Source organism: Theobroma umbraticum, unplaced genomic scaffold, assembly GCF_002168275.2.
Source record: "Theobroma umbraticum cultivar Fairchild unplaced genomic scaffold, ASM216827v3 scaffold_95.0, whole genome shotgun sequence".
Classification (NCBI taxonomy): domain Eukaryota; kingdom Viridiplantae; phylum Streptophyta; class Magnoliopsida; order Malvales; family Malvaceae; genus Theobroma; species Theobroma umbraticum.
Window position 1 is genome coordinate 7,694,391 of NW_018397257.1, and position 27,899 is coordinate 7,722,289.

Here is a 27,899-nt window from a genome sequence, read left to right on the forward strand (position 1 = left end):
GGGGGGGTTGATTTGGCCAGATTTTATCATTGATTTGTTGCTAGCTTAGCTTCCCTGTCTGTAAATCATGTTTAATCTGTTAGTTTTTAAGAAATTACAATTTTGATATTGTCTTCAACAAGTTTTGTCTTTCGAGCTTCCTAGTTAGTTTTGGAAGAACACTTCTAGTTTTGCAAGTGAAGAGGCTTTAAAGTTTAAAGATGTTCATGAATATAGCTTCCTCAGTGTATCACCTATGCTTTTAGCCTAACTTACACGCCTTTTTGTACGTCAAATGTTGGCAAGTTTTTGGTGATTAATTTGCAAATCAGGAGCAATATGTATTGAGTAAAAAGCATAAGCTTTTATGTTCAACTTTTCTTTTGAGGGAGAGCTGCTGACTTCTTTTAGATTAGTTCTGTGTAGGCTGGTGTAGTTGCGGGTGTACTGAAGTGGGAGAATACATTAAAAGATCCTCAAGGGATGCTATCAAGACCCTGCTAGTTTAGAATTATGTTGACAAAGATATTTCTAATTACTTTTATTATTTTAATGTAACAATAGGCATAGTGACAACATGGTTATTTGGCACAAATGCTCTAGAAGAGGAGCTTTGTCCCAATCCCTTGCAGTCAGTCAAATTGCTCTCACAGTCCATGAACGTCAACTGGCACCTGCTTCACTCCTAATTGCAAAATTAAAGCATCTATAAAAATTTGCCCCATATCTAGGCTAATTAGATTATCAGTATGCTTTTGAAGAATGAGGGATTCTTCACTGGTCTGAGCTTTAATTTATAATTTTGAATATAGAAAAATACCAAATTATTGCATCAGCTTTGCTCTTGTTAATTCCTTGATATGCTTTGTCTTTCTTGTTTCTTACCCAAGTTTTAGTCACTTGGGTATATGTCAAAAGAACTCTTGTTATTCTAGTATAACTACAAAGTTTTAGGCACATCTGTTTTAGATTTATTGCATCCCCATGGTCTGAGAGGATATGCATATATTCCATGTTCGAAATTGATAATCAAATAGAAGACAAATAGATTGCCTCTCTCTTTCATAGAGTACTAATTTACTGCTAATTTTTTTCTGGCTGATTCTATTTGAAGCTGGCCAGGTTCTCTTATCATGGGAAACAAGCCTGTGAAGCAAGAACAACGAGAAGAGATTCTCTTGAAAATTGTGCCACCATTGGACCAAGCTTATGTTCGATGGCTTGCTCGGGATATTGAGAGAATTCATGGTTTTACTCCAAGAAACCCTCGTGCAGTGAAACCCCCAGATCATTACATCGAGTACATGCGCTTGAATGGTTGGTTGGATGTAGACTTGGATGATCCAGATCTAGCCCATTTGTTCAAGTAAGGAGGAATGAGGACATATCTCCTATAATCATTATATTACAATTCACCAATCACAGTCATAAATTGTGTAGTATCCGCCAGAATATCATAGGGAACGGAGCATAGGTTTATAAGTATTGAACCCTTACGTAATCTTTTGTTCTGGTTGGATAATTTCAAGGTTGTTGTAAAAAGAATGAATGCTTGGGGAGAAATATTTTGCCATGTCATAAGCTTGTGAGCTATGCTTAGAATTGGAAGGTAAATGGAAGGGATACAGTAGCGATGTGAATCAAGTCACTGTTGTAAATGAGGAAGTTATCTTTGTCAGGATGGATGAAGACCTAAAGGGGGGTTCTTTCTTTCATCATGCCGGTATTTGTATTGATAACTTTTGAGTATTTTGTTTCACTTGTTGCTTTGACTCTGGAGATGCATATCCAACCCATTTCAAACGGGGATGCCTTTCAGTGTTATTCGGATTATTTAAATTTGAATTTAGGATTATGATCTTGATCATCAATGATTCCAAAACTCTGCCTTATGTATTAAATAATATTTGCTAAATTTGAAAAGAGAGATTGAATTGCTAAGATATTAACTCATGGAACAACCAATGATTAGATTTTGAAATTTAAAAGGGCCCAGGCTTCGTTAAAATCCACCAAAAACCCAGCCCAATGCGGACAGCCAAACAGTGCACCAACAAAGTGGCGCCTAATCGTGGGAAAAGTGACAGATAGGGTTTCGGTTGGTGAGCTTGTGCGCGCCAAATAATCGCCACGTTACTGTCCTTAACCAAAAGGCGCGAATCGCCGATTCGAACCTCATTTTCTTTCCCTTTTTTTTATTTTTATTTTTTATTTGTTGGTTATTTATTTTAATTAATTTATCCTTCCTTTTTGTAGATAGCCCACATAATCACACGGCTCTAAACTAAACCTCACTTTTACCCTAAACCTAGTATTCAAAATCCCAAATATAAGAAAGAGATAATACAAATAATGCTTTTTTGACCTTTTTCTTTTTAATTCTGGTAATATTGCAGACAAGAAAAATTTAACGGCCTAGAAACCTCTATATAATAAAAACGAGAAAAAAAACAAATTATAATAAATAAAAAAATGGGACCGTTTTGATTTGGATTTTGTTAAAATGGCGGGAATTGCTCGAACAAAAACAAAATAAAAAGAATAAATTAAGAATTTCACGTGGATTAAACTGTATCCAATTTTAACTTCACTCAAACCGTTAAGTCTTTGTGAATCTTTAACTGCAAAATTTTGTCTTAAATATTTATGGTGTATTTTTTTAAAAAGGGTGAAATGTAATTTTTTTATTATAATTGAATTATTAAATAGAATTAATTATCAGTGCTTCCCTCCACATCTATATCCGAACCAAAATTCCCTCCCTCCCCTTCACTCTCCCTTTTTTTTTTTTTTATTTTTTCCCTCGTTTTCTGCTCACTTTCTCTCTCCCGCTTTTTTCATTTCCTTCATCCCAAACACCAGATCTACCCTTAATTCCCACCAAAAAACCCCCCTTTTGCCCACAATTCCGTTACCTTCCCTCCTTATCTTTCCTTCAAACAATCCCCCCCAGAAAACCCCCAAGATTCTTTTATTTTTCTTTGTTTTTAATTTAATTTTAAGTTTTTATGTGATGTCGGGTTCTCAAGCTTCGGAGCAGTTAAAGCAATCCATGCAGCAGCAACAGCAACAGCTGCAAAATCAACAGCAACTAAAACGACAGCTTCCTTTCTCTATGAAGCCGCCGTTTATGGCTCCTGGAGGCGACTATCACCGCTTCCCTTCAACTGAGCCTCGCCGCATCGCCGATCAAGATGCTGAAGCAATCGTCGTTAAGTCTCCCGTAGGTTTTTTGTTTATAAAATTTTAATTTAAGGGTTTTTATTGTTGTTGTTGATCCTGGGATTTAGTAGATCTGATTTACTTGTGATTTTGGGGTGTGAATTTTATGAATTTTGATTTTTAGTTGCTGCAATTAGAATTTATGGGAAAAAATTGTGGTTTTAATTTTTTTTGTTGATTGGGATTTTAGTGGTTTTTTTAATTGGGAATTTTGGCGGGTTTTGGTAAAATTGGTTTATTATTGGGTTAATTACCGCCTTAAGTTGGTCCTGTGCTTGATTTGAATATATAGAGTTTTATATAAAAAAAAAAGAGAGACAAAATCTGGAAAAGGGCTAATACTGAATTTTCAAGTCAATGCTCGGGCTTATTCAGAGATTTTTGTTATTAGAATAACTTTGACTGTCTTCAAGCTACTGATTCTGGCCATGATGTTTGCCACTGTAGAATTAAGCACAACATTGTCAAGCCTTGACACTGTTTTTAACTGTGCAACCTTATTTTAATTGTGTTGTGAATATGTTGTGCAGTTTCATGCAAACCCAGTTTAAGCAGAAGCTGGTGCCCCTTAGGCGAGTCACAGCCCAATTTAAGTTGTCACCTTTTGATTTCTTTGTCTATTTTGTTTATGAATCTGTAATGCTAATTGTATCAGTGGTGTTGTGAAGTGTAAAAGCTCTAGAACTTCACATAGTTTTAAACATATGTTATTTGCTTCAACATTAAGCTTTTTAGTATCCCAAAATGATTAGATTCATTATGTGATGATATCTTATCAAGTTAGTTTTTAATAATTGTGCTTTGGATTCTTTCCTTAGTTTACTAATCATGTCCTCAGCAACATGGGACCATCCAGCTTCTTCACTTTCTGCTATATAATTCTCGCTTCTAGAGTTGGCTGCTTGACTTAGTTGTCTCTGCCTTAGATAATTCTTTTACAACCAATGTTTTGAATATACAAGGGAGGTATTGAAGTTAAAGGTTTCGACAATTATGAAATTTAAAAATGTGGGTACTTGGCTGAAATGATGTTGGCTGGAAGTATTAAGAAGACTTTTGCTCTGAAGCCAATTTTCACATCTGAATTTAAGGTGCAATTGAATAGAATTGAAAGCAGATATACTACTATCAAGATGTGTGTGATGAATGATTTTGTGAGGGTTCAGGAAAATAATCTCTTCTGTCTACATGTATGGAGCAGAAACATTGACAAATGTTGTGGACAGAGAAAATTATCTTTCATGTGTCATTTTAGCCAAGCAAATCATATACTCTATATGAGGTTGGTTGAGGAAGTTTAAAACTTCCTCCTTTAATGGTTGCAGGAAAGGTATAGAAGTTTTGAGGTTTCTTTTGGAAGTGGTTTAATGAGTTACAGGAATGTTTAGAGTTTCAGTATATTAATGTGTTTGGACAAGATTCATTACAGGTAAGATGAAAATTAAGCAGGCAAAGAAGTCAGCCTTTGCCAGTTGCTTGTTCGGAGCAAGTTGATTGATTTTGAATGGTGAATGCCTGGTACATAATTTGAAAACAAACAAACTACAGTTCTTGTGGAGTGCACAATGATAATCACGATGGAGAAGAGTCATTGCTTGTTGTTTATGGCTATTAAGTACCTGCCCATCTAATGGATGGGTGGGATTCACTGGATGTTTTCCGGCATGTAAGAAGTATAGGTGTTTCAGTAACCTGTGTTATTTCCATACCCCATTCAAGCTTGAGGTACCAAGGTAAATAGTCATCAATGATACCAATTTTCGGCAGCAAATAACTTGTAAACAGAATTTTTGTGTCTTGATTTTTTAGGAAGACAGTATAAGAGAAAAGTAGGTATTAGATGTTAATGATTTGGGAAACTCTTTAGTATTTGATTTTGGTGTGATAGGTTTTAATACCTGTGTTAGGGTCTTCTACTTGGTTTACTTCTTGATATCAGAAAGAACCAGTTTGTCAGACATCTATTGATTGAAAGTAAAATCTGCTTAGTTGTTATTTCATTTAATGCATTCTGCTGCAGACTTTGTTTGCTTAACCATCACATAACATCTGCTGATAGTAAGAAAAATCAACTCAAACCCAGGGATGGTGCTTCTCTGTTTAGTTGAAGTTTGGCGGACTTGTCTGGGATCTGGGACAATGGTATCATGCTGCGAGTTTGATTTTGTGTATGTAGCTTAGAGTATTCCTTATGTACAGAACAAGAGTCATGACTGAAGCAAGTTGTGAGAATCTTTTACTTATTAATACTTTATTTTTGCTTACTTTTAAGAATTATTACTTAACATATCCTTTTAAAGGGACGAAGTTTTACATGTTCTCTGATAAACTGCTTGTCACTCAATTTAAAAGGAGTGTTGAAGTTGAATAATGTCTTGGTGTTAAATAAATACACCATTATGACAGTGAAAAGTCTTCAATAATTTGTTTTTCTAATCGAAAGACTGGTAATGGTAAGATCAGACATAGTGGAACTATTTTTAATACATATTTCTATACATGCATCTTATATGTACCTAATTTGTTTATCTATTGGAAACATTATAATTTAGAGCCTCTCAAGTGTCTGTAGATTTTTGTGATTTCCAATAATAGCTGCTAAGATGATGAAAGAGTTATAAGTTTGCTAACTCAAAATTAATATTATTAAGTGAAGCTGTCATTTGGTTGCAACTTCACCAGACACCAGAATACTGTTGCTGGTTGAAATGTGAATATTACATAACAAATAATCTGGAGATAAATGCAAGTCCATAGTGCTCAACTGGCTAAGCTACATGTTGAAGGTCTGATTAGCTTTAAGTATGAAGATCACCCATTCTTTTTCTGAATGGTGAAACTTTATGTATAAATCTACAAGATAGAAACGGACAGAGACTGTGAAGAAATTTTTATCAAATCCTGAACTTTGTCAATGTCTTTGAGATTTGTTGACAGTCCAGGCCATTTGTCAGACTGGACCAGGATTGGGGGATTCCAGCAAATTTTTTAAGAAAACTTGGATAGCGTAAGGGTAGGATGTCATTAAGCTAATTAATAATTCTCCTTTTGAGGATGTTGATGGAGCTTGTTTGTAAGAAGACAAGAAAAGTTTAGGTAATCTCGTTTCAGAAAATGAAAAGACAAGAAGGTTATATGGCTTCATGTCACTAACAGTTAGTTTTCATCCTTGGTGCTTACTAGGAGGCACTGATTTTTGTTTGTAGTTAGTGCTTGTTCTCTTGCAGTTTGCATGATCACTATGGATACAGGTATTGGTGCTATTTTTGTTATGAACAACTTAGTCATCATGATGTTTTGTGGACTGTAGATGATCACAGTTTTACATCAAAAGGCTGATATGTATTTGGACATGTTGGTCTTAACTTACAAATTGGGAAATAGAAACTGTCTACTGCACTTGGATGAAAGATGCACTTTTTTTTTTCCTTGTTTACTTTTACTCTTATCTTTTCTATGGATAAATGCTTTTAAGGTTCTAGTCTAATTTCATAATGTCTGCAAATGCAAATGCCCAGTGTTTTTTCCTAGGTGCATGGTTCAGTTTCTTGTAAGTAAGTCTCTTCTATATATTTCCAACAAACCTTTTTTGTCATTCAATATGATGCTTTTTCTTGAACGGAGCCTGAAGTTTCTTTCTTCTTGATTAATTTTGTGCCAAAAATTTATTTGCCTGTGTTTCTAACTGCAATTTGAAAATATTATATGGTGTATCAGTTAAAGAGGAAGAGTGATATAGCAGATCGGGAAGTTGAGTCTAGTGAGTGGACAATGCCTCCTGGATACACTGAAGTGGTTAGCAGCCCCCTCCAGACTCCTGTATCAGGAAAAGGGGGGAAGGCTCAAAAAACATCAAGGCTAACAAAAAGCAGTAAAGCTGGTCCTCAAACTCCTGCTTCAAATCTTGGTGAGTAGTATGGTATGCAAGTTATATGACTAAGGTGCTATCTGTGATTCTTCTGTTACCTTAGTGACAGGCCATTGTAGTTCTAAAAGTTTTACTTGCAAAATCATCACTTTTTGACCTAGTTCTACTGAAGCGAAAGGAATAAAGGTTGATATAAATATTGAAAACTTTTGGAAATTTGCAGGTTCTCCTGGCAATAATCTCACTCCCTCAGGTCCTTGTCGTTATGACAGCTCCTTAGGTAGTTTTTTTCCCTTTCCTTATATATTTTTTGGTGTTTATATCAAATAATTCAAAAAGAAGTTAATTGGCTAAATTATTGTTAGCACTGTTTCACACTGCTTATGGAATTGAGTGCTTGAATTGTAAGACTGATAGTAATGTCCTTTGAATTTAACTAGGGCTTTTGACAAAGAAGTTCATCAATTTGATTAAACAAGCTGAAGATGGTATTCTTGATTTAAATAAAGCTGCTGATACATTGGAGGTAACTATTTCATTATTTGTTCGAACATATAGTAATACAACTCCGTTTCCTGATGGTTTTCTGTTCCTACAGGTGCAAAAGAGGAGGATATATGACATAACCAATGTCCTTGAAGGAATTGGTCTGATTGAAAAGAAACTCAAGAACAGAATTCAGTGGAAGTATGACCTATATCTTATTTTTTCTAAACTTTGTTGGCACTTTGGATTATTTGAGTTTGCTTTCATATCTGAATATGCATTGCTACTTAAGAAATCACTCAATCTTTAAATTCATATCAGGGGGCTTGATGTCTCAAGACCAGGGGAAGTAGATGAGAATGTTGCTACTTTGCAGGTATGATTCATGAAATTGTAGACAAATTGTTAATTGAAATGCAGATTTATGATGGTTTAAGCTTCAGCTGTTGTGGTTTGTTGTTTAGTGTCGTATATACTGTAAACTTAATCCAATTTTACTGTCTTTTTCTTCTTAGCTGTGAATGCACATGTACTAGTTCATTTCTTCTGCTCTTTGGTTATCTTTATTGCTCTTTTTGACTGTGTCAAAATCCAACATGTCCTGTATTTCCATCTGCAATGATGACAGTGCCTTTTCAGTTGAAACGACAATAACAATGACTTCTGGTGTAACTAGCATGCTATATAATTGTGGATCCATCAATGCCTCCTTAACCTGCTTGCTTAGGCTACCTGAAATGTTCTTCTTTCCAGCTTTTATTTAAGACCAAGACTCCTGTTGAAAGCCATGACATTTTATTGCTGCTAATTGGCAGTTTTGTGCCTCTGTTTGTCTTTCTTGGCCTCTAATTTAAGCCTTGAAAGTTAGCCATGGCCTGTCATTTCTAGTGTAACCAGTATGCTGTATAACTGTGATCCATCAATGCCTCCTTAACCTGCTGGCTTAGGCTACCTGAAAGTTTCTTCTTTCCAGCTTTTATTCAAGATCCAGACTCCTGTCAAAAGCCATGACATTTTATCACGACTAATTGGCAGTTTTGTGCCTGTCTGTTTGTCTTTCTTGGTCTCTAACTTTAGCCTTGAAAGTTAGCAGTCGCCTGTTATTTGGATGCTCCAGCACAAAATAATAAGGCTTTGTTGAGTCATATTCAGTTAATTTTTCTATCTAATGAAAACAATATTTGCAAATGATGGATCAAGCACCTTTTCTGTTTCTCATCAGCTAATTTGTAATTAAAAACTTCATAATGGTAACATTCTGTGCAGGCAGAAGTTGAGAACCTTTCTATTGAGGAACGCAGATTAGATGAACAAATAAGGTTAACCTGCTATGGCCCCTGCTATTGTTTTAGGTAAAATTGATTTCATTTCTGGATCGTTGCTGAGGTTTCTATATTGTACAGAGAAATGCAAGAACGATTGAGGGACCTTAGTGAAGATGAAAATAATCAAAAGTAAATCTTCATATCCGTGCTCAAGATATTATGAATTTTACACTTTTCTGTGATTTCAGCAAAGCAACTTAGCTCATTTCACCTTTTTCACATCTCAGGTGGCTTTTTGTCACTGAGGAAGATATCAAGAACTTACCCTGCTTCCAGGTTTGTTTATTGCTCTAATATTTTATATGTTTTTGAGTTGGTAATTGTAAGGTCACCTTGTGTTGCTAATGCTAAGACTCTTTCTACTCTCTGCTGTTAACTATATGTTTTATTGCCTTATTTAGAATGAAACACTGATAGCTATTAAAGCTCCACATGGAACCACACTTGAAGTCCCAGATCCTGATGAGGTATTCTTATTGGCTTGAAGAATTAACATGTAGTTTATGTTTTTATGTTCAATCATAATTACGAACTCTTCTTTCTCATAGCAGGCTGTTGACTATCCCCAGAGGAGATACAGGATTGTCCTCAGAAGCTCAATGGGTCCTATAGATGTTTACCTTGTCAGGTACTGCTTCGTGTTGGTTAAAAGTTGGTAGTCTTCTATGCAATTTTAATCTGCTTTTGTGGCATGGCAAAGCCATTGTGTTAAAGGCAAGTGTCCATTTGAGCATGAAAGTGGCAAATTTCCTGATGATCCTCTTGTTTTCTTTCTGTTTTTTCTAGTCAATTTGAGGAGAAATTTGAAGAGATACAAGGGGTAGATCCACCTCCGAACTTTCCATCAACTTCAGGCTTGAATGAGAACCCAGGAACAACAATGGTAATGGAGGAGAGCAGAGGGAAGGAGATTGAAACGCAGGGCCAAGATACTAATAGAATGTGCTCAGATCTTAATGCCTCACAGGACTTTGTGAGTGGGATCATGAAGATCGTTCCCTCAGATGTTGATGTAAGTTCAAACCTCATACTGTAGGAATTCAGAAAACAAATTATTCTCTGTAGACCTTAAAACTTATGCACATGTTGATTGACTGAAAGGGGGGATTGCTTTTCAAGAACATATTCCATTTTTTGTAGAAAACCAGATTCAATTGACCATTTCAAAATGGCATGTGAGGAAGTTTTTAATTTGCATGCACTTCTAATTAAACATTATTGAGTACTAAATTCCTGGTTTCTTTTGCAGAGTGATGCTGATTATTGGCTTTTATCAGATCCTAGTGTTAGCATAACTGACATGTGGCGGACTGAACGTATCCTCTTCTGAGATGTAGTCAGATTAATGTTACTTGTTTTTCTCTTGCTCATTATTTTTGCATTCCATGACTCTTGACTATAGCTGAGGTTGGATGGAATGAGTTTGGTACACTTCATGATGAGGATTATGGCATGGGTGCTGTTAGCACGCCACGTCCTCAAACGCCTCCATCAAATGCAGCTGAAGTGCCATCTGCTAATTAAACTGGGAGGTGAAAGGCATATTTGTGTTTGCAGAAGTGACGATCCCTTTGCTTGTATTTAAGTGAGAGCATTCCTGATGCTGTGGAGATTGGTGTGAATGGTTCGCAAAAGTTGGCTGCTTGATGTTCCTCAAAGTTTGAGGAACTAAAGAATAGGAAGTAGGTAGAACAATCACTGTACAGCTAAGTAATACAAATGATCCACGTGATCGTGTAGTAAATAAGGTCATATGTTATCTGAGTTAGTCCCTGTATATTATTTCTTTTCTTTTTCTTTTTTATTGCATTAACCAAAACTTCTTGTTAGATTGATTGGCATAGGGTCATACAGACATCATGTGATGGCAAACAAATGATCTGATGTACCTTGTTTTTTCTATATTGAGAAAATTTTGATGAAATAAATATGTCAAGAGATGGTTAGTGCATGGCAAGGCAGTTTTTGAGAAGTTTTTCCCTCTCAATATTACCAGCAATATGCAAAGGGCCGAGGAGGGCTGGCTGGCTGCCTGCCTGCCTGCAATGCACTTGTATCGCAGAAAGAGGTGTCGCCTTGTTGCTCATGAGAGATTGATTAAATTTGGTACGAGCATTTGAACTAGGATACTCGACCTTTTACCGAGATTGATTAAACAAGCCTTTACTCTTTATTAAGTCGATTCTGGTTCTAAAAGCAGTGCTGCACACACTTGGGATGTGCTAAGTACGAAGCAGGAGAAAGTTGATTGGCATTGGATCATTTGGTTCGAGTGTCATATGACAAGGCATGCTATTGTGGCCATTCTTGACAGGTTGCTTACTCAAAAGATTATGCTCTTGGGCCCTTATTTCTGCAAATACCATCTGTTTGTTTTAAGATCAGGAGATTTGAGTCTCGGGACCATTTGTCCTTGCTTGGAGTGCTTATATCTATGTCTTCTGGAGGGAAAGACACAGGAGACTTCATGGAGGTCAAGCCAATACCATAACTGCAATGTTCGATTGTATTGCAGATTCTATTAGGATTCGACTCAATATCTGAGGGGATTCAATTAATAAAGACCATTTTGTAGCCTGGGGATTAGATGACAGAATGTTTGCCTAAACTTTTATTGTTTACTCTGTGCCTTTGTAGCAGTTTTACACGCTTTCTTTGGATAAACACAAATTCGATTATCCCAAAAAAGAAAAGTAATTCTAGAAAAAAGAAAAGGAAAAGAAAAGAAGGATTCAGTTACTTGATCATTATCAGAAATTGCAGAAAACTATTTTGATAAGATATGTTCCCGGAGGCAGAAGTTGTATTCAGGCTTATTGTTTTACATGATTACAATCTGGTGTGTTTTCAACAAATCAACGGTAGTCTTGCAATTAACTCGACTGCAAGCACTTGAAATCAACAAACATCATCTTGGAGCTACAATAAAAACTCTACTCTCCAAGGGAAACACCACAGAGGAACAACGAAAAACAAAAACACAGAAAGTCAGACAGGTCAATTCAACTTGGGTTGTACCACATGTTTTACTTATCTTTTTCAACCTTCTTTCCTATCCAACTTGCAACAATGGGAGTCAGAGCCACAGTAGGAGGAAATCTTATTGGAGATGCGGCTTTGTGGGCAGCATATGCCAGAGCAAAGGTCCCAACTTTCTCTCCAGTCGCATCAGTTGAGATTCCCACCTGGAAATTCAGTCTAATGGTTAGTTCCGGAATGCCTTCCCTTCACCAAACGTCAGCGTTAAGGAAAATTTTTAACCAATATTTATGTTTTCTCGGATGTTTTTACCTTTAGCAGCAATGCTTGAACATCAATGCCAGCACTAATTAGTGCATAGCAAAGGGAGAAGGAGATCAAGGAGAGAGTAATGGAGGTTGCCAAGTATGCTCCTCCATATTTGGCTAGCAGCTCCTTGGCTTGGTCACCCTTTGATTTCTTTTCTTCACCTTCTTCCTTTGAGCTGAATATCTTCCGATATTCACAAAATAGGTGAATCACAAGACAGAAGTTAGCTTCTCATACCCAAAAACCAAAAGGTGGTGAGCAGGGAAAAACTCAGGAACTGCGTGTATTTTTAATTTATTTAGTACCTATTATTTCCTTTCAATTCCTTGAGGACTCTTGAAAATCATTAACCAGGCCATGCTATCCATGTCAAAATCAGAGATGAAACTAAACACAGAACACTCCCCCCCTCCCCAGAAAAAAAAAAGGATAAAGCTTCCAGTGCATTCAAAATTCCCATGCATGCTTCTTTTTCTTTTGTGAGCTTTAATTTATGTGTTCGAATTAATGCTGACTGAAGCCATCTCTACTTAAAACATTGGAAAACAAGATTGAAGGAAAAGAAATTTGTGAAAAATGTGATAGGAGGCCAAGGTTTTCTTACTGTTAACTATGAACCATTTCTCCTTCTGAACCAACCCAACCAAAAAAATAAAAATCATAAAACTATACTCCCAAGTCAACCTCTCTACTACCAAGGTAAATTTGTGCAATTAGGCTGTCTTAGAAACTGAAGGGAACATAAGTAAATACAAACGAATCCATTGCCAAAAACAAAATAGCTATAAATATGCAATTAACTAATAATAGTAGAAGAAACAATCACCAAATCAATTACAAATGCCCATATAAACAAACCATATCCATAGTTTATGCATACTAGTTTTTTCATTATAATTATCATGTAGACAGGCTTCAAGAAGAGGCAAAGAAAAAGCAATAGTCAAAAGGAGTAATTAAGCGATTGAGAAAAGAGAATTAAGTACCTTCCAAAGCCCAGCTTCAAGGCCATACGTCTTTGTAACTTCATCCGCAGATGAAGAAGAAGATGGGGCTTGGATTTCTTCTGTTTTCTCTTTGATAGCTCTGATTTTAAAGCTTTTCAACTTGGGTTTGATGGAAGTTGGAGTCGAAGCAAAGTAGGAAAGCTTGGAACAGTTTTTGGCATTCAAGAAAGAAGAGGAAGAGAGAGAAGCACAGGTCAGAGTTGTTATTGCTGCCATTATCGTTTTAGCTGAACATAGAGCCTCTATCCAAACAAAGATTTGTTCAAGACCCTTTTTTTAAGTTGTTAAGGATAACCAAGAAAAAAATCTGGGAAAAACCCGGAGATAGAAACTCATATAGGGTTATTAAGCACACAAAAGGTAGTTCAATGTTTATCGAGTGACTGTATTGGGCCTCTAGTTTTCAGTTATTTTCGGTTTGGATGAGACCAATCGCCCAAACCGCTTTTGGAAACTGAGGCCAGATGTGAACTTACGTGTCTTAACTTCCATTGTTTATCTCGGGACACAGGCAAATTCCTAGAAGGCCAATGCTGTTCAGGCCGAACCGGTTACTATCCAAGTCAGTTCCCTGAAATTTAGTACAACTGGTATCGTTCCAATTAAAAGAGGTTAGAGGGTTTCCTTTGATGAACAAGAGATTTGAAGATAAATTTATATCCCCATTGAATCAAACAAGAGTGCCGTATGCTTCTGTCTATTATCTCTAATCAGTTATCTTAATTATCACATGTCATGAACAATATAAAATTGAGGTGTTGGCAGATATGGTGGTAAGATTTCCGATTTTAACTGCGAGCTTTCCTTCCGTAAATCATGGATTTTAAATACCCTATATCCAGAAACAAAGCTGAGGGTTCCTCCTTTCTACAGCCATAGAGGGGAAAAAAAAAAAGGAAAGTCAAAATATATTTCATTCTGGAATTAAGATGAAGATCAGCTCTAGACTACTAGTTTCTAAGTTTACTGTCTGATTGAGGATGTTTGGGTCCTTTTTGTCATTTCTGATTTTCTCCAAGGCAATATGGTCAAATTAGGGCCAAGTAGCAGAGTCCTATACAACTATGTTAATCCTGGAATTAATGTGATGTATTCAAACTGGACTGAAAGGATTTCCTCTGATCACACTTTTTAAACAATTTTGAAAATTAAAATCAATTGAAATTTAAAGTTCCTAACAGATAAAGTATCTTTCAGTATAAGATTACAGAGATTTTATTGCTCCTCTCTGAAATAACTCAAGCTAATTAAAGACCATAATACCAAACTTTTTCTCCAAAACCAAAAAGGAAAAGAAAAAAAAAACATTTCCATGGCTTCCCAAGCTAATAATGAGTCAAAAAACCTTGCTTTCACGACCAAAATAGAAAGCAACAACTTCCCAAAAACCGATCGACAGAGTTCATATCATGCAGCCCTTGACTCAGAGTTGGATTCTTCGAGCCCTCTTATATCGACATACACTTCATTGAAAGACTTGATGCCTTCAAGCAAAGGGTCCAAGTGCAAGAACAATCCTTATTCAGCAGGGTTAACGATTGCATCTGCGTACGAGATTCCTATAACCAACATGCTGGTGAAGAAAGCTGCATGGGTTTATTTGCAGCCAATGGCGTTGCCACCAAATTCAAGCAGTACTACTCCCAAGGAACACATTCTCTGCCGTGCTTGGGTGGAGGTGAAGTCTCCGCTGAAAGCTTGCTTCAGGTTTATAAGAAGGACCATCATTCACAAGATTGCATGTGCTTTTGAGAAGTTTTCTGGAGCAATTCTTTTTGGCCGAAGGAGCAGCTTAGGGATGAATCATAATTGATCTGTTTGTTTGTAAATATGGTTAACTCTTCACCCTTTCTGTTTCTTTGTCTTGGTTTTTTCCTTCATTTTTAGGTTAGAACTCGAACAACTTTTTGAATTAACTTCTCATTTCTTCCTAATAAAAATAATAAATAAAACAACAACGTTATTTGTAGAAATGAGAGCATTACGCTTCAAATTTATGATCTCTAATTGAATTCTCTCATGGCATGCAGGAGATTAAATATATTTAGACCTTAAGAGATTGTATAAGATTAGAGTTATTTTCTGTAGCCCTCACTTTTGTATAAAAAAAAACAATGAATGATTCATTTATCATCATTCTATACTCTTTTTATTTATGACAAAGCTCAAATATCAAATATGCTGATGAATTACAGCTCATTTGTAAAGAATTTCAATTTAACTATTGTGTCGATGAATGCCATTATTGAACCAAATAATGTATACATAAACTAAATCATTTTTTCGAAAGAATTGACAAAAAATTGGAGAAGTGCTAGTATTGTAAGTTTGAATATTCCATTATTTTTTATTGAATTGATTCATCAATTATCGTCAAATATTAAATATGCTGATGAATTGGAAATCATTAATTTGTAAAGAAATTGAATCCAACTCTGTATTGATGAATTAATGCCATTATTGGACAAGATAAGGTATACATAAAACTAAATCTCTTTCTGGAATGAATTGACATTAGACACAATTGAAGAATTGCATTGATTTTAAGTTTGAAATTCCTTGGTTTTTAGTTTTATTTAAACTTCCTGTTAAATATTAAAAGAAAAATTTTAGCTTAAAATATATTTAAACTATTAGAATTAAATATTAGAACCATTCCAAATAATGGGATTAGATTACTTTTTAATTTGCTGAAAAGGCCCAATTCCGATGCCGATTCTTCTTGCTTTCACATTTTGGGCACTTAGCATTTTCGTTTGTTCCTTGGGCCATGTGTCTTGATTGCTGATTATTAGTACAAATTATAAAGATACATTTACATTCTTACTATATATGTTTTATATATTCACTAAATTAATAATAAAATCTTTAACATAGTGAAAATATTTGATTAATTACAGCTTTGCCAAACGATTACACCAAAAGAAATATATATATATATATATATATATATCGAATGGTAAAATCAGATTTGAGACCCCCGAAGTTAAATTTTAGAAAGCTTTATAACTTATAAATTCCAAAAGAGAGTTTAAGGTTGGCCACTGGCCCCCTAATAAGCTTACTTGTAAGTCTTAAGCATCATTATCAGCAAAACAATTACCATCAGATTAGAGCAATATTGCTTAAAGAAGAGAAAAGGAATCTTTGGCTAAAAAGAATGAAACCCTAAATGGGAAATTTTATTTTTTAAAGAAAAGAATCTTATCCCAAAATTTACATGCCCAACATTTCCTCTAATTTAAGTCAAATAACTCAAATAAATTTAAAATGATAATAGTAAAAAAAAACTGCCAATCTTAAAAAAAAAAAAAAAAACCCCTTCCAGGGAAAATGGCTAGTTCCCAAAATCACCTTCCTCCCCTTCAAATCTATCTCTCTAGCCACTTCGAAAATGTTGAAAAGGACTCCTACCAATAATCCCATCTAGGCTTTCTACACCCAACAAATCTAATCCCATTCAAGCCTGCACATGCTAGAAGATTCTTTCTATAGCAGTGTCATCAAGTTTTCAGTTTAAGCCTTGGGGAACACACAAAATTAAAATCTTCTTTCCCTCTTTTATTTTTTATGTCTTCCAGCAAGAAAAATCTGTTGAAAACCCTGTTAACAGCTAATGCAGGATCATGTGGCTGTGGCAGGCCAAAACTTTCTGATGTTTATGAACCAAAACCAAAATCCAAAATTTCTGCAACCCAAAATCCCAAACTTTGCTCTGCTTCAACTTGTTATGACAAAAGCAATGCCCTGTCAGCAATGGAAAATGATGACCTGACATCCACTTCTTTCTCTTTCAACATTGATACAACATCATCCACTCTCAACTCTGAATCTGAACCTGATCTTCCAAGACCCTCCAAAGTTATGCTCAGCCCTTGTCCGAAAATCGTCGACAGCATCGCTGTGGTGAAGGATTCCAACGACCCATTCCAAGATTTTCGACAATCCATGCTGCAAATGATCATGGAAAAGGAAATCTACTCGAAAGAAGATCTTCAGGAGCTTCTGCAATGCTTTCTGGAGCTGAATTCTCCACGTCACCACGATGTTATCGTCAAGGCGTTCATGGAGATCTGGAATCAGGTTACCTGCCAGGAGATTGTTACAGTAAGGGAGGAACCATGTGTTGTTGTTCATGGAGAGAAACATGGATCCTAGCTAAGCGTTTGGCACGTGTGGAGATGACAACCATGTGAATACATTGAAATCGCTCGTGTGAAACTGCATGGCAGTTGGTCAAAGTCTGGGTGCTATGTGGTAAAGAAAAGATGGTCTATATATGTATTAGAAAGATTTTTGCGTATAATATTCAACATAATATGTTAATAGGAAGAGATATTTTCTTTTTGTTTCAATATAATAAATAAGCAATTTATAAGAAAAGTTGTGACTTATGATTTTCTTTTTATAAAATAATGTAATCATAAAAATACAGAAAAAAAAAAATCAAAGTTCAAGAATTGCATATAAAACTAACTGTGAAGTTTTTAATGTTAGTGGTTGGCTACATTTGTTGCTTTTTTGAGGATTTATCAAAGGGGGAGATATTTTGGCCCTACTGCATTTTCCATCACTCTCAAACGGCTCCTCACTTCATCTCATATTTGCTTTTGCTTTTGTTGGGTTGTTAGAAGGAGTATTCAATTGTCCTTTAGTGCTTGCTGTAATTACATGGACTATGATCAAATCAGAGAGGGGCTCCACCATCCTGATTAAGCTTTTCGGCCATTCATGGGGAACTTTATGAGGCCCATACCATAGCCTCCTCAAAACTTTTCATTAATTGTTTCAAGGAAAACTCTCATGAATCTTTTGTATAGATTAAGTCTTGAATCAAATAATAATCACATAATTCAATATGGATTATCTATCATCATCAAATTAACTTTCTATCTTTTGATTTTCCTTTTGAGTTAGAATAAAGGCATGGCGAAAGTTGAAAAAGTATATATGACTGAACATAAGGAGTTTGCATTTGTTGTCAATGTGAAGATATGGGGATGCAAGTTTAATTTGTTTAGGAATTCAAAGGTTTCCTTTAATTTCACTTCTAGCAATCGAACCCTGGTTGGTATTCTTTGAACAGAAGTTTAATAAAGTTAGGTGATTTTGAGGGCACCGTGGGCGCTAACATACCTGCCTTGACATTTGAAAATATAATTGCTTTTGCATAAAAAAGATATATAGAACATTTTTTTTTCCAATTTTTTCCTTATAAAATTTAAGAATTGCCAGCTATGAACTCAAATCTTTCCCCTTTTAGATTTAAGTATGATGAATAGATGAGTCATTATCCGAAACTATTTATTTTGTATTCATATATCTGAAAAAATGTATCTGGATGGAGAAGTACTATATATTTTATCCTTTTTTTTTCCTTTTAAATTGCCCTTTTGATATATTCTTCAATAGGGGGATAGTCTTTCTTTGATTCCTTGTTTTAATCAATTACTTGCAGAATACAGAACTCCACCCCAATTCAATCCACCAAATCAACCGTGACGGATTGTCAACAAATTTTCGAATCTGATGGGGCTTTCTCATTAACATCCAAACTAAGATCACATATACATGTATGACATGAATAAGAAAGGAGAAAAAAATGAACATTATCACATATATAGTGGCCTCTCGTTGCCACAAGCAACCCTTTGGATCAAATTTGAGATTTCCTGTCTACATTAACAGACAGTTCATGGGGGCTCTATTTTATTTTCTCTATCACGGTACATGAGTTTATAGAGCTTTCCAAATGCAGGATATATAACATAAAAAGAAAAAAAATTAAAAATTTATTGTATAAACATTTAACTTTAATTATATTTGAGTTAAAAAAAAAAAGAGAAACGTGATTATATCAATTCCAAGCACCCTTATTCTAAAGCGATCTCCCTTAGCAAAATTATAACATTAAGAATATATATATACCCTAGGATTGGACATGGGTTTTGAAAGGTGTACTTTATGATTATCAATTTACCCTTGCTTATAAATTGAGATTTTGGTATATACTTAATTTCTAGAAAAGACATATATAGTAGTTGTCATTAGTAGGTGAATTTACTTTTTTTGTTCAAAAATTAAAAGAAAACAAGAAGAAAAAGACAGAAAGAACTTTTGAAACCAATTTTAATTATTTGGGTTTGGTATCCTATAACAAATTACTTTAAGTAGTATATATTCTTTTATATTAATTTTTTAAAAGAAAGAGTAAAATTTTACAATACATGACAGTTGAAGAGGGATGATGTAAGCTTGCACTTAAAATGACCCTAGATGAGTTAAATGACTTGATGAATTTTGTACAAGTTTGAGGGGAGGAGTGCATTTTAATGAGTTGAAGCTTAAGGTGTTTTCCTCAAAATTTTTCTTGTTGAAAATCTTAACAAAATATTATAAATTGTTAATTTTCCTTTCTCGTTTCCTCTTATTTTCTTTCTTTCTTTCTTTCTCGTCCAAATTTTGTTTTCCTTCATGACATACAAGACAAGCTATTAACACCAGTACCAATTAGTTTGGGTTAGACCAAGGCCATATATAAATGAAACGTATGCACGTCGAATCAATCGCCACTTTCTCTATTCACTTACAAAATTAAACTTGTTGAGCTTTATATAGTTTCTATTTTGTTATTTTTTTTTTAAATGCATGAATTTGATTAATATATTACTGTACGGTAATGAGGTTTCTCTTTGGAACCTTCTTTCCCCGTATACAAAAACAGCCTGCATCTAAACAAAATCTCAACTACTCTTTACAGTGACAACCCCTGCACCAAATGAAGAAGAAAACCGATCCCCTTGCAGACAACCCAGCCGTCCCGTATAACATACAAAATCATTAAAACAAAGGCCATTCAGTAGAATCCATTTAGACTGCTACCCCTAATGTGCCAACCAAGCAGGAACAAAAGAAACCAAACCAAGTGGGACAGTATCGTCCCTTAATGTGCCAATCACAATCAGTGAGAAGTCGGTGTGGCCAAGGGACCATCACCCATTCCATTATCCTCAGCAATCACCCACAGCAAACTTTAGTTCGTAGCAGTTAGCACCCCTTCCTTAGCTAAGTCTCAGCGGCTTCATTTGCAGATCCCAATATGTGTTTAATGTTCCATCCCATAACATTGTCAAGAAGCTTGAGAGTTTGCATGATTAATGGCCTTAATTTTCATGGCACTTAAGCAGGCTTTCTGACAACTTTACTAAAATCGCATTCAAGGAGAAGAGAGTGGGCTGAATTCAACCTTGAAGCTGCGTAGAACAGTGCTGCCTCCTTCACCACAATAAGTTCAGCTTTACTAGCATGGGTAACACCAATTGTCTTAAGAGAAAAAAGCAAGAATGCCCTCATTTTCATTTCCCAAAATACCACCATTTCCATATTCCCCTGGACAACCTTTTGATGCACCATCAGTATTGAACCTAAGAACGCCTCTTTGAGGCCTAGACCATACGTTAACTTTCTTGACACTCTGGACTTTAATTGGTATGATGCCTTCATTTAGGAATCTAGCGAGGTCTATAGAAGGATTAAGGTTGAGTTATTTGCGTTCATCCACCATACAACTCTAATTTTAATGAGTTCAAAAATTTTGCTGCCATCTCGTTCTTTGTGTCTATTTATTTTGTCAATTTATTCTGTTAAATTTAAAATTAATTAAAAATATATATTATAAAATAAGATATGCTCTATTGATATGATACAAATATTATATTGATTTGAAAATTTGTATGTATGATAAACATTAAGATATTATTAAATTTATAGTTGGTTTTTAAAAATATAATTCTTATAAAAAGTTATAAAAAAGTGTAAGACTTGTTAGTTTTACACTGGTGTTAACTTGATCTTTTCATGTATATGTATAGACACATATAACTATATCTTATATATGTAATTATGAAATAAATTAAGAGCTCAATAATTTAAGAGTTTTTTTTTCAAATATAATATATTTACTGCACCAGAATATTTGGCTCATTGGTAGGTACATTATCCCTGCCTAAAAAGCAAGGTTCGTATCCATCTTCCCCAATTATAAAAAAATATATATATTTACTTAATATATTTACTTATTAAAATTGACTTACATTCAAGTTTCGAATCCCCTCCCTCAATTATAAAAAAAATAAATAATATTTACTTATTTATAAGAGATAGTCAATTATCATTAAAATTGACTTATCTTCAAGTTTAAGAACAACAAATATTGGTAAAGTAGAAGCATAAAGCATTTTTTTAATAATATTACATGCATAAATAAATAGTAATTATAATCATAATCATATATTACATCTTATATAAGAAATTACTAAACAGACAAATCAACCAACAAATCACAAATAACTCAAAAAAAATCAACTAAAAGTTGGATCAAACTCAAATTTGATAAAATTTGCATCTAAGACCTCAAAGATTTCAAAGTCTCCTCCTTACTATCGAAACAAATCCAATTGACATGCATGGATCTCCTTGCCATATGCATCTATTTGGTATTTAATAGATAAAATGTCACTACCAAATTTATCAATAACATTTTGAAACTAAATTCATTATAATTACATTCAAACACTTGACTCAATAACAGATGCAAATGTAACTTATTCTTATAAAATTGAGTTCTAATTTTACTTCTTTAAATAAAAAGAAAATCTCTTACAATCACTATATAATTGCGCAATCCTTCCTAACATAACAAAAACCCGACAAAATAAATAGCTTGCATCCAAATTAAGGTCATGTGGTGTGGATATATAGTGTCATGAACCTCCTCGACTTTTTTCCTTCTTTAAATAAAGTTTGGCGTAGAAACAATTATTATATATGTAGTAAATAATGTTGGAAAAGTACATTATGGATATCATATCAGTCCCTTAGCAAGGTTCAAACAATTTGAAAACGAATTACAATATATGAAGTGAATAATGTTGGAAAAGTACATTATGGAGATCCATACAAACCGGGAACTTCCTTGGAACCATATCTGAGCTCTATTCTGCACGTTTTTCCCTTCTCAGCTTATGGTCGAAGGCTTTCATCCCCAGTCTTCCTCGCACTAGCCTCCTGTTCTGGAAGATGAAGCTGAAGAAGCAGAAATAAAACTAGAAGAGGAATATGAATATACGGTGGCAAACATGTCGATGAAGGCTCCCACTATAAAGCCATGGTTATTTTTTCTATTCATCTTCAAGTACCAAGCCAGTAACTCCTCTAGATGGTCCTGATCTTTCAGTTCACAAGCCTCAACAATTTCTTCCATTGAAATTCGAAAATCCATGTAAGGATCCCCTGTCTCTAAGGCCAGTGCTACACAATCCTTGAAAGGGAACCTGGCTGCCTCTAGTATCGAATTCGTGTTGCCTGGCTCAAAAAACAGCCTGTCTGATCTCAGTGCCTTGCTAGCCATCTCGAGCAGTTCTTCAGAATCTTTTGGCACTGATAGGCAAGTTCTTGACTGGGACCACGAGGAGTCCAGCACTGAAATAAACCTGGCAGTGTCTGATAAAACAGAATTGGAATTCTTTATAGGTTTGGGCTTGTTTATGAATGAAATGGCTTTGAATTGCTTAAAAAGTGACAATTTCCATGTTCCTTTGGTATTTGGTTTCTTGCAGATGAAAGGAAGCTTCATCTTCTTGACCATTAGGCTTGTCTCAAGGAGGCTGCATTTCCATGCTCGCTTGACTGAGTTTCCTTTTATATTGCCCGAGTTAAATGCAGCGTTAATCGTTTGCTAAGAGTAAGGTGAAGCAGACGAAGGTTTGTTGGGGGTCTTCATTGTGGCTTCATCATAAAAATTCAATTCGTAGGGGTTTGTTTGGTCTGAAGAGACGGAAAATTTTAATCATGTCAAAAGTTCAATTCGTAGGTGTTTGTTTGGGGTAAGTGATTTTCTTGCTATCGATCCACGGGCGGCTAACGAGGTCTTAGAAGCAGCCAGCTAGCTAGAACTAGAAAGGATAGCTATAAATATCCCTTCAAGTCCAAATTCTTGGTGTATGGTTTTAATTGCTCATTGTCAAATACCTTTTTAAAATTAAAATGTTCCTTTATTTTATTTATTTTTTCTATTTTATCAAAATTAGGTTAAGTTAATTTAGTGTTGGTAAAATCATAATATTATAGTCAACAATATAATTTAATAAAGTGGGTTAAATTTCAATATTAAATGTGCATGTGTAGGAAACTCTAAATGATGTGGGACTGACAATTTGAAACCCTAAATGATGTGGGACTAAAAATTTAAGTAAATTGCTAGATCACTTAGAGAGTTATTAGAAAAGAAGGAAAATCCTAATCCACTGAATCTCAATAGTTAATTGCGTCAAATATTATTTTCACAGTCAATTCATGTATCAATAATCATATGTGCTTTGTATTTTAAATTCTTTCATCTTAAATTAGTACAAATTAATTATACATAAAGTTGAACACTTCTTTTTGGTTTCTTTGTAGTTTTATTTTTGTCTCCAACTAAATAGAAAGAAGATATATATATATATATATATATGTGTGTGTGTTCTTTTTTCTAAGTACTTTAAAGTAATAACTTTAAGTCCAATAACAACCATTTCAGTTGAACTTGAATTGCTAGAGAAATTAGCAGTAATTTGTTCACTAAATTTCTGTTGAAAACACAGAGAATTCATGTAATTGCACGTGATGAAGACGAGCTCTGAATTAATGTAATAAAGGAGGTAAGAGGGAGCTGTCCTTGAAGAAAATAAATTCAAGTACCGAACTGTCCTCGGATAATAAACCATGCAGGATCCGTTGAGCAAATCTGATCTGCCTAGGTTTTGTTGTGAATCCCGATGAGAAGAATTACCGGGTTGTGCCTAAAAATCCCAAGTCCAATCAATATGAGAATTTAAAATACCAAGTTATTGATAAGAAAAGGGAGGCTGCTCGTTGAAGAGATTGTCCAGTAGTGAAATTTAACCTTGTTTTGTTTATTTAAATATATATATATATATATATATTTCATTATGATGAATATAACAGCCATCCAAATAACTTCACCAGTCTAGAAATTATTTTTGCAACATTTCATTTTACTTCCTCTGTACTCAAAATTTAATGCTCCCGCAGGAGCCTCCTACATATTTATGCTCATTTAAGTACTAGTCATTTAACTCTTGGTGTTTGTTCTTCTTATTAATTCTTTCAGCTGGAAGAATTTAGGGGAGCTGCATAACAGCTTTTAACTTCTCCAATAAAGGCTCTTCAGCAACAGTAATGCCAATGGCTATTTAAGTGAGAAATTTTGGAAGATTTCAATGCTATTTTTTGGCTGCCAGTTGCCCACTACATTGATATGTTATGTCAAAAAATTTGTCCAAATTATTTAAAAGCTAGCTTTCCAAGAAGATCAATAACTCACCTCATGTTTCAATACCTATTATATACGTGTATATATCCTAAATAAATATTGTTTGCTCATATAATATTGTACTGTTATTTCACCCACAGATAAAGCTGTGGAAAAGAATTTGTTCTGATTCTTTACTTGGTGGAGATTGTCTCCTAAGAGTATGTTTTGTTCTTTCTTCTTTATCAAAGGCATACATTAACAACTGAAAAATGTAAGAAAAAGTGTAATATGTGTGCCCAATGGAGGAATCAGAATTCCGATTTGCTTTTAGGGACAATTGATTCTGCTACACTAAACTCATAAAACACAGCCTATTCTATCATAATCATCGGCATTTCCCCCTGAAACATGGTCAACTTGATCTGTGTCCATACTTGATTTGGTGTAACGAGTGGAGGAATGGATAGCAAGTATAACAAAACTCCAACTTTTCTTACGAAGTTAGAAGGACCAAAAAGAAAACAAAATGTGATGTTTGAGAAACAAATTGAAACTTCATACCAATTTATGCATCATATCTTATCAATCACGAAAGTGGAAAGAGTTCAAGGCTTATTAGGGAAGAAGATATTGACTCCGTAAGTACACACCTAAATAAATAGGCTCTCAACAGGGGTACCAGAGGCAGAGAGCCGAAGCCTGGGAAAATGAGAGAAAGGAAGAAAAAATCAGCATGATGTTATTCAGCAATTGATCTCTAACTAAATAACAATAAAGATTGATTAAGAAGGAAATAAAAGAAGAAGATGTTTCTTCCCGCACTGAAAAATGATACATCTTTTTCCGCATGCTGTGGAGGCTGGGACAACCGGATAAGTTATAAATCTTAGGCATTAAGGAGAAACATGTGAAATTAATATGGCATTTACTTAGCAGTGCTGGCATAAATTATGCTTTTACTCACCATTAGGATGTGCTGGTTTTTCAGTTTGCTTACGACACAAACTTTCCATTTCTTGAGGAGCTAGAAACCTTGTCATAAGACCTGTCTCTGACTCTGACCCACCTCGAATTTGGCACTCTTGGAAAGGATTTTCAGCTTGAAACCTACCCAAGATAACCACAATCGGTCACTTAGGAACAACTTCTTTCCTTCATACCTTCCCTACTAGTGGAGTATCGGTAGAACATCCCTGTTGCATGCATGGTAATATAATAAGACTTGATGATTATTAATTGATAAAAAAAATAACTCATTTAAGATGCTAACTTATTGAAAGGAACATCAGACTCCATGATGGCAAACCAAGATCAATTTGAGAGCTCTTGGATTTTCTGGTGTTCACATATCAGCAAACACTGTTAACAGGACTTTGCGCAATAACTGGAGGCTTAGTGATAGCATGTTTGTTAAAGAGTTTCTCGTAGAAGAGCTTTTCTTGTCCTTTTCGCTGCTTGGCAGTATTGTTTTCTCGTGTAGCAATTTTCGCGTTGTTTTGGATGAATAAAATTTCAATTATTAAGAAAAAGGACGCTAACTTGTTTAATTATAGTGAAAATATAAGATTGAATATTGATCTCGGTTAAAAAAAAATAAAAGAACAGGGCGTATTACCATCAGCATTTGACATTTTCTACCTTGGATCTCTTTGATCGGATGGTCATATATTCACATAGGAATTCAGGAATCCCAGGTTTGAATCCTTTGCAACCAGCATCCTAAAGCAGCACACCCAAACAGTAATTCTAGTCATATGCATTTTCCTGTGGCTACGGCCTACGAGGGAAACACAAGTCAACAGTCAATCAGGCTTAAGGCAGAGAAAAAGATTGTTCCAAGGATGGTCAGCTGTCCTCACCCATATTATTTGTTACTTAATTTGAAAACTAAAACAGTCTACGCCTAGCCCAGAAGACAAAAGAACTAAAAGCTTTACTTATGGTTTGAATAAGGCATGATTTATTCCCAAGTTTCTCGTTTTATTTTTTCTTATGGCTTTTAAAGATGTCAATAATTATTTAACCAAAAATTTAATCTTTAATCTGGATTATATGCTGAATGCAACTACCTGTTCTAAAGAAGAATTGGACACATCTTGGTTTGCTGAATAAAGAAAACATATTACAAAATTTTCAACTTAATCAATGAATTAAATAGAATTATAGTTGAATAATTCTACAATTTAATGAACAAAGTTTAATAAACTTCTAAACCATACAACACACCGGCATGCTTTTCCGGTCCATCCTTGACAAAATACACGTCCCTCATTTTCTGAAACGCATGCCACGTCAGCAAAGAATCGGACCCCGCTTGGTGACATTTCCCAACCGCCCGGTTCACATCCAGGGTCCGAGCCACCCGGTCCAACCCACCGTACAAGCTCTTGCAAAATCTCATCATGTGCTTCACGTCATAAACTCTGTTTCCGAAAAACACCCTGAGAATCCTCAAAAACTCATCTAGGTCCCCGGGCAATTCCCGGCGCGTCAGGATCTTAACCAGGTACCCGAAATCATATGCGCTGTGAAAAGTCACCCAACTCACTGAATCATTACACACGAGGCCAGACGACATCATCAACTCAGCGAACCGTACCGAGTCAATACCCTTTTCCCTGTTCTTCTCAAAATCAATCCCTTGCCGTCTCAAAAGCTCGATCGAATCAGGGGCGTGAGCGTCACGCTCCACATCGAAGTCGCTGAAATTGAATTCCCAGATGAACTGAGTTTCGGTTCCGAGGTTAGGCAGATTACCTGAAGAATCAGAGAGGGTGAGGCCCACCTGGATCAAATTCAAAGCATCAACGTTGGATTTGAGGAACTTGTAATGGTCAGACGGTCGGAGTTGGCCGTGGTAAGGCCTAGAGGAGTCCACTTTCGGTTTGATAACAAGACCCGGAAATTCGGTGTCCATAGAAATGAAAGGGTACTCGTCAATTACCTGACTGATCAACTCGATCTCCGATTCCAAGTTATCCGACCAAACTTCCCTTATCATTACAGGCTTTGAACTCCTGTGTGAATCTTGAAACCCCATGTCGGAAAATCACAAAACTGAAAGTAAGCTTAATCTCTTTCCCCTTTCTTTTGGGTTAGTTTTTGTTTAGTGTGGAGACAGGGTGAGGGGAAGGGATATATAGTTGCTAGGAATAAATGGGGGCCTTTGAAGATGTTGCTTGGAAGGTGGTCAAAGTGAGAGAGAGAGAAAGAGAGTTGGAGTTGCCAAAGAAGCAAAAGAGGTTCAACGCGTTGGGTCATTTTTGACTGGGAGGGGGGGGGTGCGAAACAGTGTACATAGTCCATAGACTTGGTCCTACTTCCAAACTGAGGCGCCATGTTTTCAATAATGTTTTTCGTTTGTTTAATGGCAACTAGTTGGCTGGTGGGGACGTTTTGCTTATCTC

General features: G+C 35.3%; 6 protein-coding genes across 7 annotated transcripts; 3 read left to right on the forward strand and 3 right to left on the reverse strand.

Moving 5' to 3' along the window:
- Nucleotides 1–197: 197 nt before the first annotated feature.
- Nucleotides 198–1,758, forward strand: LOC110412594 (aspartyl/glutamyl-tRNA (Asn/Gln) amidotransferase subunit B). The gene has a single exon (XM_021423169.2). The coding sequence runs from the start codon at nucleotides 1,113–1,115 to the stop codon at nucleotides 1,347–1,349; it is 237 nt and encodes a 78-aa protein (XP_021278844.1). The 5' UTR covers nucleotides 198–1,112; the 3' UTR covers nucleotides 1,350–1,758.
- Nucleotides 1,759–2,750: 992 nt separating this feature from the next.
- E2F1 (E2F transcription factor 1) lies at nucleotides 2,751–10,808 on the forward strand. 2 transcript variants are annotated; one of them, XM_021422524.2, is made up of 14 exons: nucleotides 2,751–3,202; nucleotides 6,919–7,108; nucleotides 7,293–7,349; nucleotides 7,510–7,595; nucleotides 7,668–7,756; nucleotides 7,877–7,931; nucleotides 8,822–8,874; nucleotides 8,959–9,009; nucleotides 9,108–9,156; nucleotides 9,282–9,347; nucleotides 9,429–9,508; nucleotides 9,667–9,892; nucleotides 10,130–10,196; nucleotides 10,283–10,808. In XM_021422524.2, exons 1-14 carry the CDS (start codon nucleotides 2,993–2,995, stop codon nucleotides 10,402–10,404), a joined length of 1,401 nt encoding a protein of 466 aa, XP_021278199.1. In that variant the 5' UTR covers nucleotides 2,751–2,992; the 3' UTR covers nucleotides 10,405–10,808. The 2 variants fall into 2 exon arrangements, with proteins under 2 accessions (XP_021278199.1, XP_021278200.1); XM_021422525.2 differs by having other exon boundaries at nucleotides 2,752–3,202; nucleotides 9,432–9,508.
- Nucleotides 10,809–11,650: 842 nt separating this feature from the next.
- Nucleotides 11,651–13,565, reverse strand: LOC110412090 (FAM210B-like protein). The gene is made up of 3 exons (XM_021422526.2): nucleotides 13,155–13,565; nucleotides 12,172–12,351; nucleotides 11,651–12,065 (listed from the first exon to the last, which is right to left on the reverse strand). Exons 1-3 carry the CDS (start codon nucleotides 13,389–13,391, stop codon nucleotides 11,907–11,909), a joined length of 576 nt encoding a protein of 191 aa, XP_021278201.1. The 5' UTR covers nucleotides 13,392–13,565; the 3' UTR covers nucleotides 11,651–11,906.
- A 2,799-nt stretch (nucleotides 13,566–16,364) lies between these two features.
- Nucleotides 16,365–17,676, forward strand: OFP10 (Ovate family protein). Its single transcript, XM_021423174.2, has one exon. It carries the CDS (start codon nucleotides 16,746–16,748, stop codon nucleotides 17,331–17,333), a length of 588 nt encoding a protein of 195 aa, XP_021278849.1. The 5' UTR covers nucleotides 16,365–16,745; the 3' UTR covers nucleotides 17,334–17,676.
- A 4,312-nt stretch (nucleotides 17,677–21,988) lies between these two features.
- On the reverse strand, nucleotides 21,989–22,976 carry LOC110412400 (transcription repressor OFP13-like). Its single transcript, XM_089782964.1, has one exon. The coding sequence runs from the start codon at nucleotides 22,819–22,821 to the stop codon at nucleotides 22,234–22,236; it is 588 nt and encodes a 195-aa protein (XP_089639090.1). The 5' UTR covers nucleotides 22,822–22,976; the 3' UTR covers nucleotides 21,989–22,233.
- Nucleotides 22,977–26,592: 3,616 nt separating this feature from the next.
- Nucleotides 26,593–27,658, reverse strand: CAF1B (Polynucleotidyl transferase, ribonuclease H-like superfamily protein). The gene has a single exon (XM_021423664.2). The coding sequence runs from the start codon at nucleotides 27,530–27,532 to the stop codon at nucleotides 26,690–26,692; it is 843 nt and encodes a 280-aa protein (XP_021279339.1). The 5' UTR covers nucleotides 27,533–27,658; the 3' UTR covers nucleotides 26,593–26,689.
- Between the last annotated feature and the right edge of the window lie 241 nt (nucleotides 27,659–27,899).

Excerpts from the sequence above, each read along its gene's own strand:
- LOC110412594 (XM_021423169.2), top strand. The coding sequence starts at position 1,113 with ATGGGAAACAAGCCTGTGAAGCAAGAACAACGAGAAGAGATTCTCTTG.
- E2F1 (XM_021422524.2), top strand. The coding sequence starts at position 2,993 with ATGTCGGGTTCTCAAGCTTCGGAGCAGTTAAAGCAATCCATGCAGCAG. Across the intron at positions 7,596-7,667 it reads AAGCTGCTGATACATTGGAG|GTGCAAAAGAGGAGGATATA; the intron begins GTAACTATTTCA and ends CTGTTCCTACAG. Across the intron at positions 9,157-9,281 it reads AGAACTTACCCTGCTTCCAG|AATGAAACACTGATAGCTAT; the intron begins GTTTGTTTATTG and ends TGCCTTATTTAG.
- LOC110412090 (XM_021422526.2), bottom strand. The coding sequence starts at position 13,391 with ATGGCAGCAATAACAACTCTGACCTGTGCTTCTCTCTCTTCCTCTTCT. Across the intron at positions 12,352-13,154 it reads TTGAAGCTGGGCTTTGGAAG|ATATTCAGCTCAAAGGAAGA; the intron begins GTACTTAATTCT and ends GAATATCGGAAG. Across the intron at positions 12,066-12,171 it reads TTCAAGCATTGCTGCTAAAG|GTGGGAATCTCAACTGATGC; the intron begins GTAAAAACATCC and ends CTGAATTTCCAG.
- OFP10 (XM_021423174.2), top strand. The coding sequence starts at position 16,746 with ATGTCTTCCAGCAAGAAAAATCTGTTGAAAACCCTGTTAACAGCTAAT.
- LOC110412400 (XM_089782964.1), bottom strand. The coding sequence starts at position 22,821 with ATGGTCAAGAAGATGAAGCTTCCTTTCATCTGCAAGAAACCAAATACC.
- CAF1B (XM_021423664.2), bottom strand. The coding sequence starts at position 27,532 with ATGGGGTTTCAAGATTCACACAGGAGTTCAAAGCCTGTAATGATAAGG.